Source organism: Callithrix jacchus, chromosome 17, assembly GCF_049354715.1.
Source record: "Callithrix jacchus isolate 240 chromosome 17, calJac240_pri, whole genome shotgun sequence".
NCBI classification, from domain to species: Eukaryota; Metazoa; Chordata; class Mammalia; order Primates; family Cebidae; genus Callithrix; species Callithrix jacchus.
In genome coordinates, this window is record NC_133518.1 from 50,233,478 (window position 1) to 50,247,015 (window position 13,538).

A 13,538-nucleotide genomic window follows, 5' to 3' on the forward strand; every position below is an offset into this window, starting at 1 on the left:
AGGAAGGGAGGGAGGGAGGGAGGGAGGGAGGGAGGGAGGAAGGAAGGAAGGAAGGAAGGAAGGAAGGAAGGAAGGAAGGAAGGAAGGAAGGAAGGAGGGAGAAAAGAAAGAAGGAAGGAAGGAAAGAAAGAAGAAAGAGAAAGAAATGAAGGGAAGGATGGAAAGAACGAGAAAGAAAAAAAAAAGAAAAGAAAAGAATTTTAAAATCAATAAACTAGCTGAGTGATCTTCGCCAACTTTCTTTTTTCCTAAGCTTCCTCTTCTTTACAGTGCTCCAGCCAATTAGAGTAGCGATATGGGAAGGAGTTGTGAGGAATGAGACAAAGCACGTGAACACTGGGCACAGGGCCCAGCAGTGAGTAAGCTCTCAGTGAATGGGAGAGCCTATTTCTGGAGATGATGAGTTCCCAGCAGGCTCCTAAGGCTGTCAGAGCCCAGGGGCCTGAAAGGCATCTGAAAGGCAGTTCAGAGCTACAGGGCCTTAGGCTGGAGCTGACAAGGTCAGATGAGGAAGGAAGGTTCCCTGGGGTAGTATACCAAGAAAGTACAGGTAAAGGTTTAAGACAGAGTGTTGAACAACGCTCACCTTTGGGCTCAGGAGGGAGCAAGAATCCCAGAGAGGAGATAGAAAGGGGGAGGAGGGTGGGGTTGGAAACAGATGGCTTTCTATACCAGAGTGTGCCAGAAGCCAATATCCCCTGGAATCTGAGGATAGAGGAGAAGTATAACCATGACAGATGGGGGTGAGGGGTGGGGTCCAGGAAGACACCTTTGGCATCAGTCATGGGAAAGTTAGATATGAAATAATATGCTCACAGGTATCGTGGGAGGCATTGGTATAGATGTGTTCTGATTCTTGGCCAAAATACCAGGCTCACAGAAATGCAGGTGTTGTTTACTTCAAGAGAGCATTCTCTGGATGCCCTCCCATGTACACACGCCTGGGGCAGCTCACCTCTGCCTAGCCCTGAGCCTCCAGAAACTCAAGAGCCTCAGGGAAGGGTGGCTGCAGTAAGCCTGAGCCATGAACGCTCATCCCTTTTATTGTCTTCAGAGGGCTCCTGCCACAGCAGACGAAGCAAGGAAGTTGGAGGAGGCCAAGTCAAGAGGCTCCCTGTTGGATTTCATTAAACGTAACTGACCCTACAGCCCTGGGTGGGCTGGCTGAGTGCAGGCAAGGGGATAGCAGTCAGGGGACCCCAGCCCCTGTAGTGTGTGTGGTAAGAGGCAGTAGGAGCAGATGGCCTGTAACTGGCCCATCCCCTAGGTGTGTCTGCGGCCCAGGGTTTCTGCCAGGAATCCTGGTGACTACTACTTCGCAGGTACCAAGAAACCCAAATTCAACTTGGGTCAGTCCCCCACCCCCACTCTGCAGTCTGGCCCCATGTTCTTCTCCCTCTTCCCCTCTTGTGGAGGTGACAGGCATGTGAGGAGACTGTTTCCAGTGCTAATCTTATTTCTATCTGCCCACCACCCGGTTTCTTTAGGCACTATGAGCCTGTGAGCATGTGGCTGTGTGTCCCTATGTTGGTCACAGGACATCCTGGTGCTCAGATTCTGCTCCAAGGAAGAAAAGATAGTTGCGAAGAAGGAGGGGGCAGGCAGGGGTGCCAGGGAAGCCAGCCCTTAACGGTGGTCTGTTCACAGGGTTTCCCCGCATCTTTCTGAGGCTCCTGATGAACCCGCTCTTCGTGCTGGTGGTCCTGGCCCAGTGCACCTTCTCCTCCGTCATTGCTGGCCTCTCCACCTTCCTCAACAAGTTCCTGGAGAAGCAGTATGGCACCTCAGCAGCCTATGCCAACTTCCTCATCGGTAAGCCCAGAGGGTGCTGCAGGGGCCGGGCAGCAGGCACTCCAACCACCCATCCAGGGATGGGCGCAGGCCAGACCGGACATAGGCAGGAGCCGGAGGACTGCCCAAGAGAAAGAATTTTAAAGACAGTTTTCCTGGTTGGCAATCTAGAAAATTCTTGGCAGATTTCTGACTGACTCCCATCCTTCCAGGCAGGAGTGGGTGGAGGCTGGGGGCTGCCTTCTTCCCCGTCAAGGGGCTGGAAGTCTGACAGCTTCCCAAAGGCCCTGACATCATCAGGGACAAAACAGGAAAGAGGGAAGGTTGAATTTGAGGTCAGACAGAATGCCTCCTGGGTTTTCTCTTTTTCCCCAGGGATCTGAATGTATTTGCTTTGGTTAGAGAGCATGTGGTCCAGTGAGTCTCAACCCAGGCTGCACCAGAGGCTTCTCTGGAGAGCTTTACAAAATACAGACGCCCAGCCCTACCCCAGGTCAATGAAACCAGAATCTCTGGAGGTGGGGCCCAGCATTAGTATTTTTTCAGCTGTGTTGAGAACTACAGATGTGGTCCCACCAAGTACCCTAGGAAATCACTGGGCCCAACCCACAGGTGAGTTTAACCATATGGAGCTGGCAAGGTGATCAGTGCATGAGTTTTGAGGGTGACTCCCCTGCACCCCCTGGATGGTCCTTGGCTCTGACTTTATGCCTCTGGCCTTCCGTCTCTAACTGGTACATAGTGGTCATCACTCTCATGTTGCTAACCCCATGTGGTCACAAGTGAGGATGTGGAGAGGCCCTAAGGAACCAAAGGTACTTGATAAATGCATATAAAACCCACATCTCTTAAGCTGCAAGAACTCCACTTCTGTATCCTTTGTCTAGACAAGGCAATCCTGTCTCATATATTTCTCTGGATGTGCCTGGTAAACAGTAAGTGCTCACTTAATGTCAGCTATTACTATTATAATTTAACATGCCAAATGTTCCTTCCTGAAGCCATGCTTCCTTCTCAGTGATCCAGCTCAGTGTTTGCAGCCCAAACCCATGCACCCGGATCACCTCCTTCTCTCCACCTACAGGTGCTGTGAACCTCCCTGCTGCAGCCCTGGGGATGCTCTTTGGAGGAATCCTCATGAAGCGCTTCGTTTTCTCTCTGCAAACCATCCCCCGTGTAGCCACCACCATCATCACCATCTCCATGATCCTCTGTGTTCCTCTGTTCTTCATGGGGTGCTCCACCCAGACTGTGGCTGAAGTCTATCCCCCTAGGTAATGGGAATAAGGCCCTCTGCTAAGGCCAGGGCCTAGATCTGGCTGTTATACACCTTCCTTCCTGCTTCCTCAACTGTCTTCTCTGCTGTACACTTTTTTTTTTTTTGACACGAGTCTCGCTCCATTGCCCAGGCTAGAGTGCAGTGGTGTAATCTTGGCTCACTGCAACCTCCACCTCCCAGGTTCAAACGATTCTCATATCTCAGCCTCCTGAGTAGCTGGAATTACATGTGTGTACCACCACACCTGGCCAATTTTTGTATTTTTAGTTGAGGTGGGGTTTCACCATATTGGCCAGGCTGGTCATGAACTCCTGACCTCAAGTGGTCTGCCTGCCTCGGCCTCCCAGAGTGCTGAGATTACAGGCGTGAGCCACCACGACTGGCCCACTTTTGTTCTGATCTCTCATGTGGCAACTTAGAAAATCAGGTCTTGAATGGTATGCTCCATTATGAGAAGAGATCAAAGGCTCCTACTGGGCCTCCAGCAATCAGGGTTAGAGTTCTGTTTTCTTAAGAAGCACCGAAAACTAATTTGTTTGATTTCAGGATGAATTTGTAGAGCTGTGAGCCACAGGAACCAGGAAATAAGCTATGTTTAGCATCAGTTCTGTGCTGGCTAGAATTATAGTTTCATTGAGCTGCTGAAGAGAGATGAAAGGAGACTTGAAAAGATCTGGAGAAGAATAATGAGAGTGATGGCAGACTTGAAAAATTAGGGCAGGTGAAGAGGAGAGCAGGTAAAGTCTGCCTGTTGGTGTGCAGACAGCAATACGGGTCACAGTGTTAACTGGCTTTATGTTCAGGAAGAGCTTCAGAGCCCTGTGAGGGGGAAGATGCCAAGCAAGGGGAATTTTCATTATTTTTTCCTGGTGCCACCTGTCAACAGCCTTTCCTTTTAGACTTTGCCTAATGTAGTTGCAGTACTTGGAGATGCTGTACTTTCAGCCTTGGTGTTTTCTCTATTTTTCTTTGAAATGACCTCCTCTGTCTTGGTGGGTGAAGGAGAGAAGGGGTTTGAGGGAAGAGAGGGTTTCTCGGGGTGGGGAGCCCACCCTGGTCTATCCCGCACTTCTGCAGGCTGACTGTGGATTGAGAAAAGCTGAGAGGCCTTTGGGCCTTCTGGCTACGTCCACTGGGAGGTTAGCACATGGCTTTGTCATCAGATAGGCCTGGACTCTAAACCAGAGCTCCATACTCATTGGAGAAAGTTACTTACCTTATCTAAGCTTTGGTTTTCTAATCCACAAAAGGCGAGTTATTCACTGTAGACTCATTGTGATGACTGTGCATGTAAAGCCCTGGGCAGGTGCCTGGCACATGAGATGAACTCTCATTCGTATCATTATACTAGTGAAATATCTGGACAGTGGTCTGTCAGCCCCTCTCCCAACCCTCCCTGAAGAAGGTCATGAATGTCAGATATGGGGGGGACAGTGGGAACCCTGAGACCAATGAGTGACATCCATTCAGTTGAAGCTCAAGGGGTTGGAGTAACCTGGGTAAGGTCTACAGTAAGCCAGGAGACAGCAAACTAAAGCCTGGGTTGCCTCAGTGGTCCCAGCCACTGTCTTCAGGCTGAAGCAGAGGGAAGGTGAATACCGTCCGTGACCTGCCCGTTGCCGCTGCCCTTCCTGGCTGGTTGGTTGGTTGTCTTGATGCCTACTGTGATAGGGGATTCACCAGCCAGGCCTTCCCAGCACATAATTGGCAGGTTTGGGCTCCGAGTGGCAGAAGACATGGAGAGATGCCGTGACCACTAAACAGTGGCAAATTCACTGTTGGCTCCACCAGGCACAATTCAGATCCCAGGGTGGCGCTGGCCCAAAATAAATAGAGATGGAACTCACACTGGGCTGGAGTGGAGGGTTCTTCTTTGGTCTTGCTTTGTTTGACTCCCCATTTCCTCTTTTGCTGGCAGCACATCAAGTCCTGCACATCCGCAGCCTCCTGCCTGCCGCAGGGACTGCTCGTGTCCAGATTCTATCTTCCACCCGGTCTGTGGGGACAATGGAATCGAGTACCTCTCCCCTTGCCACGCCGGCTGCAGCAATGTCAACATGAGCTCTGCAACCTCCAAGCAAGTGGTAAGGGCAGTCAGGGTCCAGAGGCAAGAGCCCTGTGGGGTCTCGGAGCTCAGTGCACTGCCCTCAAAGACTGCTCCTCGGCTCCAGGATAGGCGGGGCTCCACACACACTCATTACCAGCATCCTGGCCTCCTCTGAGCCACATCCAACCTCTCTCTACCTCCCTACCCTGGGGGTCATGACCAGATGCTGACAGCCCACAGTCAATTAAAGACTGGCTGATATCCAACAAATTCACATACTTGAGCCTCACAATGCTCAGAGCAGAAACCAGTCAAAGCACTCCTTCGGCTAAGGCCTTTGAGCTCCATCCTAGGGATCCTCATGGGCATCTCTGAGTCCTGCAGTCTGGCCATGGTCCAGATAAATCAAGGGCAGAGCCAGAAACAGTAGCTGACGGCATTTGGTTCAGCCCCTCAGCTCCCAGGTATGGCCACTTGACTGGCCTGAAGTCATGCAGCTATTTAGGGCTGATCTGGGACTAGAACCCCCGGCTCTGCCTCAGTCTGGGGCACTTCTACTCAAAGCCATGTAACTCCAGCCTTCCACTTGAGCAACCTCCATTCACTGGACTCGCTTGGCAGAGTAAAGCCCATTTCTCTGTGGCTCCAGACCTCCTAGGATCAGCCAGCAGCAAACCAACTTGAGTCATTTGTTTGGTTATTCGATAAACGGGGAACACTGGGCACAGCTGTGAGTGCTGAGGATGTGAGGGTGAACCCATCCGACAAGGTCCCTGTTCTCATGGAGTGCGCATTCTATCAAATAAATACGATAATTCTAAAAAGTGACCCATGCCATGGAAGGACCCACTCAGACAGAGAGTTCCCAGGAGCCTCCTGGAGGGGTGACATTAGAACTGAACAACCAGAAGAACAGAATTCAATGCGCACCTGGGAGCAACGCACTCCAGATAAATGGAACAGCAAGTGCAAGTCCCGAGGACATGAGGGTACTGGGCATGCTGCAGGAAAGAAGAGAAAAGGCCAGGCTTGGTGCCGCAGGAGGAGTGTCACGCCCAGCTGGCCAGGGAGCAGCCAGGGGCCAGAGCCGGGCAGGCCAGGCCTGGGAACTGCTGAGCAATGAGAAGACTGTGCACTTAGCATAAGCAGAACATGCCTTACTCCCTTAAGCCTGTGTGGAGGGATGGGCAAGGCTAGCACTTACTTACCAACCTCCTCCAAAAGGACAGGGCAAGTCTGCTGCCACTGCCACTTCTGCGGGCAAAGGAGCGTGGCTCTCAGCCAGAGGAAGGACAAGGAACTTGGGCAAGATGCTCTATGAGTTGCCTTCCAGTTGTGGTAGCTTCTGTGGTTTTCTTATCTTTGTTAACTTACCTCTGAGTCACCTACTTCCAGAAATAATCTTGGCAAGTTTCCCGTAACAGCATACGTACCTCCAGACAAAAATCCATTAGCAAAATGCCAAGAAAAGAATCAGTAAATTATAAAGAAAAAAAATCTCTACTTAAAAAATCCAGACTGAAACAAGTAACAGCAATATTGTATATAACTAACGTTGAAGTTTCCTGGGAGCCAAGTGAAGAGGGTGCATAGTTACCACTGTTGATAGAAGGAAACATACTAGTCCATTATTTCCAATATTAGCCCGTAACTGCTAGGACACTGAAATGGTCACAGGCTGGGCCATCAGTAAGGTGAAGACCACTGGACAAGGGCAGTGGCCACCCGAGTTGCACAACAGTATTGAGCCATATGGACTTGCAGAGTGGAGACAGGGGCTGCCTTCTCTGGAGTCCCTTATAGGAAGGAATTGTTCCCAGGCAGGGAGCTCCAGCAAAGGCCTGACAGATTCAGAACTCAGTTAATTCCACTGTGTTCCCACTGCCCTCTTACTGCTTACGCCTCCCACTGCAATAAACAAACAGCTGGCCAGGCGCAATGGCTCATGCCTGTAATCCCAGCACTTTGGGAGGCTGAGGCAGGTGGATCACCTGAGGTCGGGAATTCGAGACCAACCTGGCCAACATGGTGAAACCCTGTCTCTACTAAAAATACAAAAAATTAGCCGGGCATGGTGACACGTGCCTATAATCCCAGCTACTCCGGAGGATGAGGCAGGAGAATGGCTTGAACCCGGGAAATGGAGGTTGTGGTGAGCTGAGAACATACCTCCAGCCTGGGCAACAAGAATGAAACTCTGACTCAAAAAATAACAATAATAGGCCTGCATGGTGGCTCATGCCTATAATCCCAGCACTTTGGGAGGCTGAGGCGGGTGGATCACAAGGTCAGGAGTTCGAGACTGGCCTGACCAAGATGGTGAAACTGTGTCTTTACTAAAAATACAAAAATTACTTGGACCTAATACAGGTGGCACATGTCTGTAATCCCAGCTACTCAAGAGGCTGAGGCAGGAGAATCACCTGAACCCAGGAGGCAGAGGTTGCAGTAAACTGAGATCATGCCACTGCACTCCAGCCTGGGTGACAGAGTGAGACTCCATCTCAAAATAATAATAATAACACAAACAGTAAAAACAACAATCTGTAAAACCACCACTGCTGGGCACAGGGGGCCTGACCCAAAGGAGAGCCCTCCTGGTTCCCTTGGCTCCAAGCTGGGTGGGGGCCTCTCCCAGCAGTGTTCCTGGGCCTCCAGATGCAGGTGTGGCTTCTGGAGGAGCCCAGTCCACCCCAGAGACAGTTTCTGTTGCCCAGTAACAGAGGTAGGACCCCTGGGGCAGCTTGAAACCCTCACCTGGCCTCCTCAGCCTCACCCAGCTTCCCTGGGAACCAGATCCAAACACAAGGGTTGAAACCTAAGTCTCCATCAAGAGCTGGTGCAGATGTCTGAAGTGTGCGAAAGTGAAATAATAACAAATTTCCCCCCTTCCCTCCCTTTCCTCTTCAAGATCTATTTGAACTGCAGCTGTGTGACTGAGGGATCTGCTTCAGCAAAAACGGGATCGTGCCCTTCCCCCTGTGCCCACTTCCTGCTCCCGGCCATCTTCCTCATCTCCTTCGTGTCTCTGATAGCCTGCATCTCCCACAACCCCCTCTACATGATGGTTCTGCGGTGAGTGGCACCCCTGAGGGTCTGGGGCATGGCTTCTCCTTCCCCACATCGCCCTTTGACTTTGTGCCTAGTTGCCTATTTCTCATCTCTCCCACTTTCTGGCCCTCAGAGTCCTTTGAATGACAATGTGCAAGGATCTTTTGCAGAGGGGAAATAATACTAACAGAAGCAGTGCTGGGAGCCCTGCCAGCATGCTCTGTGCTGAGCTTCTCATTGCAGGGCCTCATTCAGTCCCACAGCGTCCATCCGTGTGGCACAGGCCCTGTTGGCACCTCCACTCTGCACATTGGAGGCTAAATCACTAGCCTAGTATGGCCGAGCTGGTGAATGGCTGAGCCACGTGTGGAAGCCAGGCTGCCAACCCCACACTGTGGAAAAACCTATGGATTTACTTATTTTTAAATCCTAAAAGAAATGAGAAGAGCAAAGAGAATTTAGTTGAACACATAAAAGCAAGGCAGGAAAATGTGGAAAGTTTCAGAGTCTGAGTGAGAGCTATGGAAAAGGATGAAAATGAGAAAATCCTAGTATGCTTGGCTCCAGGACCAAGTCCCCAGGTCAGGAAGGGAGCGGCTAGCTGGGGCTGGAGGAGAGGAGCGGGGTGTCACGTTACAGCTGGCAGCTGGCAATGAATGCCTCTGAGGTTTTCACTGGGAATGACCCGCTCTTCACCTCACTGGCTGCAAGGAGAAAACAACATTTGTACCAAATCCACCTAACCCAACCCCACTGCCCTCCCTGCTGTCCTCACTCACCTCGAGGGCAGAGAGGGGAAAAACACAGGATTTGCACTCCCGGTGCCAGGATCAAAGTCCCTGATGTGCCACATACTGGCTGTGGTGGGGTGTTTTCTAAGCTCACTGAGCCTCCCCTCATTTACAAAATGGTGGTAATGATATCCACCTCAAAGGGCTGGTGTCAGGATTGTATGGTAAATTGCTTTGTAAATATAAGGTGTTCTACATATTGGTTAATTATCACTATTACCCAAATAATAATAATAATAATAATAATAATAATAATAATAAACAGCTAGCTAGGTGTCTAGGACCTATTTCCCCCAGAAGTCCAGGAAAAACGGAAGGAGTGGATGCAGCCAGCCATGGGGATCTGGGATTTTACCCTATTTCTATCAAGTTAGCTTGAAAGCTATCAAACTACCATTTCGAGGCCGCTGGCAGAAGATGTGAGTCTCCTGGGTCAAAGACAAAATACTTTATTACAGCACAGAAAGCAGCACACGACTTAGGGTGTGTCAGTTATCCTTGCCCCCCAAATCCTACAGGGGCAACACACAGAGGCCCAGCTGTACACTTTGCAAGAACACTGAGCATAGAGGAGCCGCCACTTGTATGGTGAGCAGTAAGCAAGGCTGCTCTTGGTCTTGGAGGAAAATGATAACTCATGCCTCAGGGTTGCCCATCGCAACCACAACCCCGAGAAATGGTACAGAAAAACAGTAGCCAGGACCTTGCATTTTTAGCTTACTCAGCAAGAAGCTGCAGGGGTACTTGTAGCCCACAGTGTGTTGCCTCCCCTGACACCGCTGTCACCTGCTTCTCTGCTGCTCCCCATCCTCCGCACTCAAAGTACTGACACCTCCACCTGAGACTCCGCAGTGGGCTTCCCCTCTTGCACCTTGGGTTAGATGGACCGCACTGACATAAAACTACATGAGGCCATGATGAGGACAGGTGACAGGGTAAGGAAATCTCCCTGGCAAGTCCCTACATAGCAGGGAAATGGGCAATCCCTGTCAAATCACCTCCCAGAGGAATCCTGTCAAATCCCAGGGACGAGGAAGTCATGAAGAACAGAGCATCATTTCAACCACAGGATGGGCTTCTCTAGAAAATCTCTCCTTTCTAGGTTGGGCAAGGGTAGGGGATGCAGAGGAGGCCCGAGGATGCCACAATGAATTAAAGATAAATCCCACTGGGAAAGATGACAGAATGGATGCTATTTAGTGTGAAGGAGAGGCTTGAAGATAAATTTGAAGGCTGGGTGTGGCGCCTCACACCTGTAATCCCAGCACTTTGGGAGGCTGAGGCAGGCAGATCACCTGTGGTCAGGTGTTTGAGACCAGCCTGTCCAACATGGTGAAACCCCATCTCTACTAAAAATACAAAAGTTAGCCAGGCATGGTGGCAGGCATCTGTAGTTCCAGCTACTTGGGAGGCTGAGGCAGGAAAATTGCTTGAACCCAGGAGGCAGAGGCTGCAGTGAGCCAAGATTGAGCCACTGTACTCCAAGCCTGGGTGACAGAGCAAGACTCCGCCTCAAGCGGAAAAAAAGATGACTTTGTAGGTGACCCAAGCATTATTTGTATGAGTCCTGGCCCCAATAAGTCATGGGAACACAAGCTGGAAGAGAAGCCTGGCTGAAAATCTGGAAGGAGAAAGAGTGGTCAGAAAGCCAGCTTTCCTTTAGGGCCAGTTGGGACAGAGACTAGAAGGGGCCCAAGATCTCAATCAAAAGTCAAATTGGGGTGTCCAAGTCCCATGCACTGAGAATCTAGGTGAGTCTGCCCAGGGCAAGGGCCAAGACAAGGCAGGCATCTATTGTGAACTGGACCACTGGAGGGACCTGTAAACACAACAGGATTTGAGACACTTTGCGTCGGAGGTCCCAACGGGTGCCTTTTCCCCTGTCTATTCCCCAGTGAGTACTTCTCTCACTGGGCCATCCCTCGGGGGCTGGAAAAAGGTCCCTTTCAGTTTGCTAGCAGAACCGTGATGGTGGTGGTGAAACGAACCATGTGCAGAGACCTGAGGATTACTTCTGAGTGCCCTTCCTCACTGTCCCCTTACTACCGAAGGCTCTTCCCGACAAGCGTCCACCAGGAGTGTGTGTGCTCAGAGACAGAGAGTCCTGGAGTCAAGTCACTCATCAGGTGCCTCTGCTGGGCAGCTCCTGGCTCCCCACCTTGTGTGGGGTCGTCGTCCCTTTCTCTACTCCTTAGCTGGAATGGCAGAGCCATCCCCAGCTCTCTCTGAATGTCCTTCCTCAGCCAAACACATTTTCCTCTCTTGGAGGAAGAGGATTAGGGGCAGGACCAGCGACTTAATTTGCAGGATCTATGGCAAATGAAAATGTAAAGCCCCTGGCTCAAAAATTAAGAATTTCCAGACAGCTGAAGCAGAGCATTAAAGCCAAACTTGGGACCTGGAGTGGGGAATTCTTTTAGCTGTGCACAGAAGCTGCAGCCCAAGGGCCCTAATTACACTTTGCAGCAGGGCTGTCTTTTACTGGTATAAGACACTCTGTGGGAGTTGTTCAGACCTGCTGCTATCAACATACCCACAGCATCCTTCTCTCTGCTCCTAGCCTCTACTGCCCTCTGCCTCTTGAAGGGAGGTCTGGGCAACCCTGAAAATCGCACAGGCCGGTGGTTCTCAGTGGTACATCAGAATCTCCTGGAGGTAAAATACAGATTGCTGGGCCCCACCCCCAGACTTTCTGACTCAGTAAGTCTGGGGTGGGCCTGAAAATCTGCATATTTAGCAAGTTTCCAGGGGATGCTGATGAGCCAGGGCCCACACTTTGAGAACCACCAATGTGAAGAACTAGAGTATTCAGCCCAGGTGAACCCAGTCGCCAGAGGGCTTGTCAGGCCACATGAGGGCCGGTTCTGACCTGCTCCGAGGCTGGCTGCCCCTGACCCAAGGGATTGTGCAGCCCTCAATCCGAGTGCTGCTGATTTCCTGTCTGTCTTTCCAGTGTGGTGAACCAGGAGGAAAAGTCATTTGCCATCGGGGTGCAGTTCTTGCTGATGCGCTTGCTAGGTAAGTGTTAAAACCCCTCGTCCCAAAAAGCTGCCCTATGCGATGGGGCATCCGAAGGCTCTGGATGCAGGGTAGTGATGGACAAAGCACCATCTCATCACCATGGCAAAGAGAAGCTATGCATAATCAATGGCAGATGTCAAAACCCCACGTGGATGGTTTCCCAGATTGCTTGAGGTTAGGAAACACTCCATTTATGGCATTCATTCCTAACTAAGAAAAATGAAGAGTGAACACAGCTGAGAATACCTAATAGAGTGTTGAAGGCAGGTGTTTTCAAATCTTTCCCCCAAAACTCACTGTAGGAACAAAACTTTGCATTCCTGCCCAGCCAGAGCAGCCGCCAAGCCCATCCCTGGCTTCCTTTCCATTTTACAAAATTCACTCCTCCTGAAGGTATTCAGCAAAAGTTTTTTTCCACGAGGGGCCCTCTGCTGATGAGTCCTGCTCACCCTCAAGCAGTCCAGAGCCCACCAGAGGAATGGAGCTGTGCACAAGGGATCAGCAGTGCCACAAGGGAGGGTGAGCAGCTTGAGGTGGGAGCAGGGAACCCCCAGCTCTCCTGGGGTGCCTGGGCTGAGGTCTTGGACACAATGCAGGCTCATTCCTGAACTCACACTGGCTGTTCCTTCCTTTTTTTGTTTTTGTTTTTTGAGACAGAGTCTCGCTCTGTTGCCGAGACTGGCGTGCAGTGGCAGGATCTCAGCTCACTGCAACCTCCACCTCCCAGGTTCAAGCAATTATTGGCCTCAGCCTCCTAAGTAGCTGAGATTACAGGCATCCACCAACACGCCGGGCTAATTTTGGTATTTTTAGTAGAGATGGGCTTTCACCATTCTGACCAGGCTGGTCTTGAACTCCTGACCTTGTAATCCACCTGCCTTGGCCTCCCAAAGTGTTGGGATTACAGGCATGAGCCACCGCACCCAGCCAGCTGTTCCTTCTTGACACATCCATGCACTAGACTTAAGGCAGTAATAGATCTTTGTAATGACAGGCACACAGAAGTAAAGGGACCTAATTGAACTGAGGGTGTATTAATTAAGGGTGCAAACTACAGAGGGGAATATGGAGACTCCAGCAAGAGGAAGTTCAGTTACTATCAGGTGTCGTTTCTGACCATAAATGCTGAAATTGTGTATACAGGGGCCAGGTCTACACTGCACCCTGTAGTGGCTTCCATCCCCATTTTAGGATGTGTTGGTGATGTCCCTCCTGGGGCCAGCTGAGTGGGAGCCCTTGCAGGGCCCAATCCAACCCCAGGTTGGGAGAAGTGCTTGGATGATGGGAAAGAACCAGCTTTTTCAGTGGGATTTCTTGTTCCTCTAGTCCCTGCTGAAGTCCTTCGAGCACCTTCAGACCCTGTTCCTCCTGCCTGCATTATAAACACAGAGGAAGCAGGGCAGCAGGATCTACCTGTCCTCCCGTCAGAGGCTCCATCATCATCAGAGCTTCTTATTTACATTTATAACTTAACTTTCTCTAAAACATCTGCTGGGAAGGAGACCTCGTATTCCTTTCAGCCCATCCAGCAGCTAGGATAGGCTCTAAAGCACCCTTT

The 13,538-nt window shown here is 50.8% G+C and overlaps 1 protein-coding gene and 1 long non-coding RNA gene across 2 annotated transcripts in view; one reads left to right on the forward strand and one right to left on the reverse strand.

Annotated features, from left to right (window-relative positions):
* SLCO2A1 (solute carrier organic anion transporter family member 2A1) overlaps positions 1–13,538 on the forward strand; it is a 92,549-nt gene that overhangs the window by 74,460 nt on the left and 4,551 nt on the right. Inside the window, exons 7-12 of the mRNA XM_035277736.3 lie at positions 1,055–1,133; positions 1,648–1,812; positions 2,876–3,065; positions 4,989–5,154; positions 8,029–8,192; positions 11,913–11,977. Of these exons, the coding sequence (XP_035133627.1) occupies positions 1,055–1,133; positions 1,648–1,812; positions 2,876–3,065; positions 4,989–5,154; positions 8,029–8,192; positions 11,913–11,977 (829 nt within the window). The remainder of the gene's footprint in view (positions 1–1,054; positions 1,134–1,647; positions 1,813–2,875; positions 3,066–4,988; positions 5,155–8,028; positions 8,193–11,912; positions 11,978–13,538) is intronic.
* Positions 1–13,538, reverse strand: part of LOC144579930 (uncharacterized) — a 66,894-nt gene that overhangs the window by 6,896 nt on the left and 46,460 nt on the right. The gene's annotated exons all lie outside the window — the stretch shown is intronic.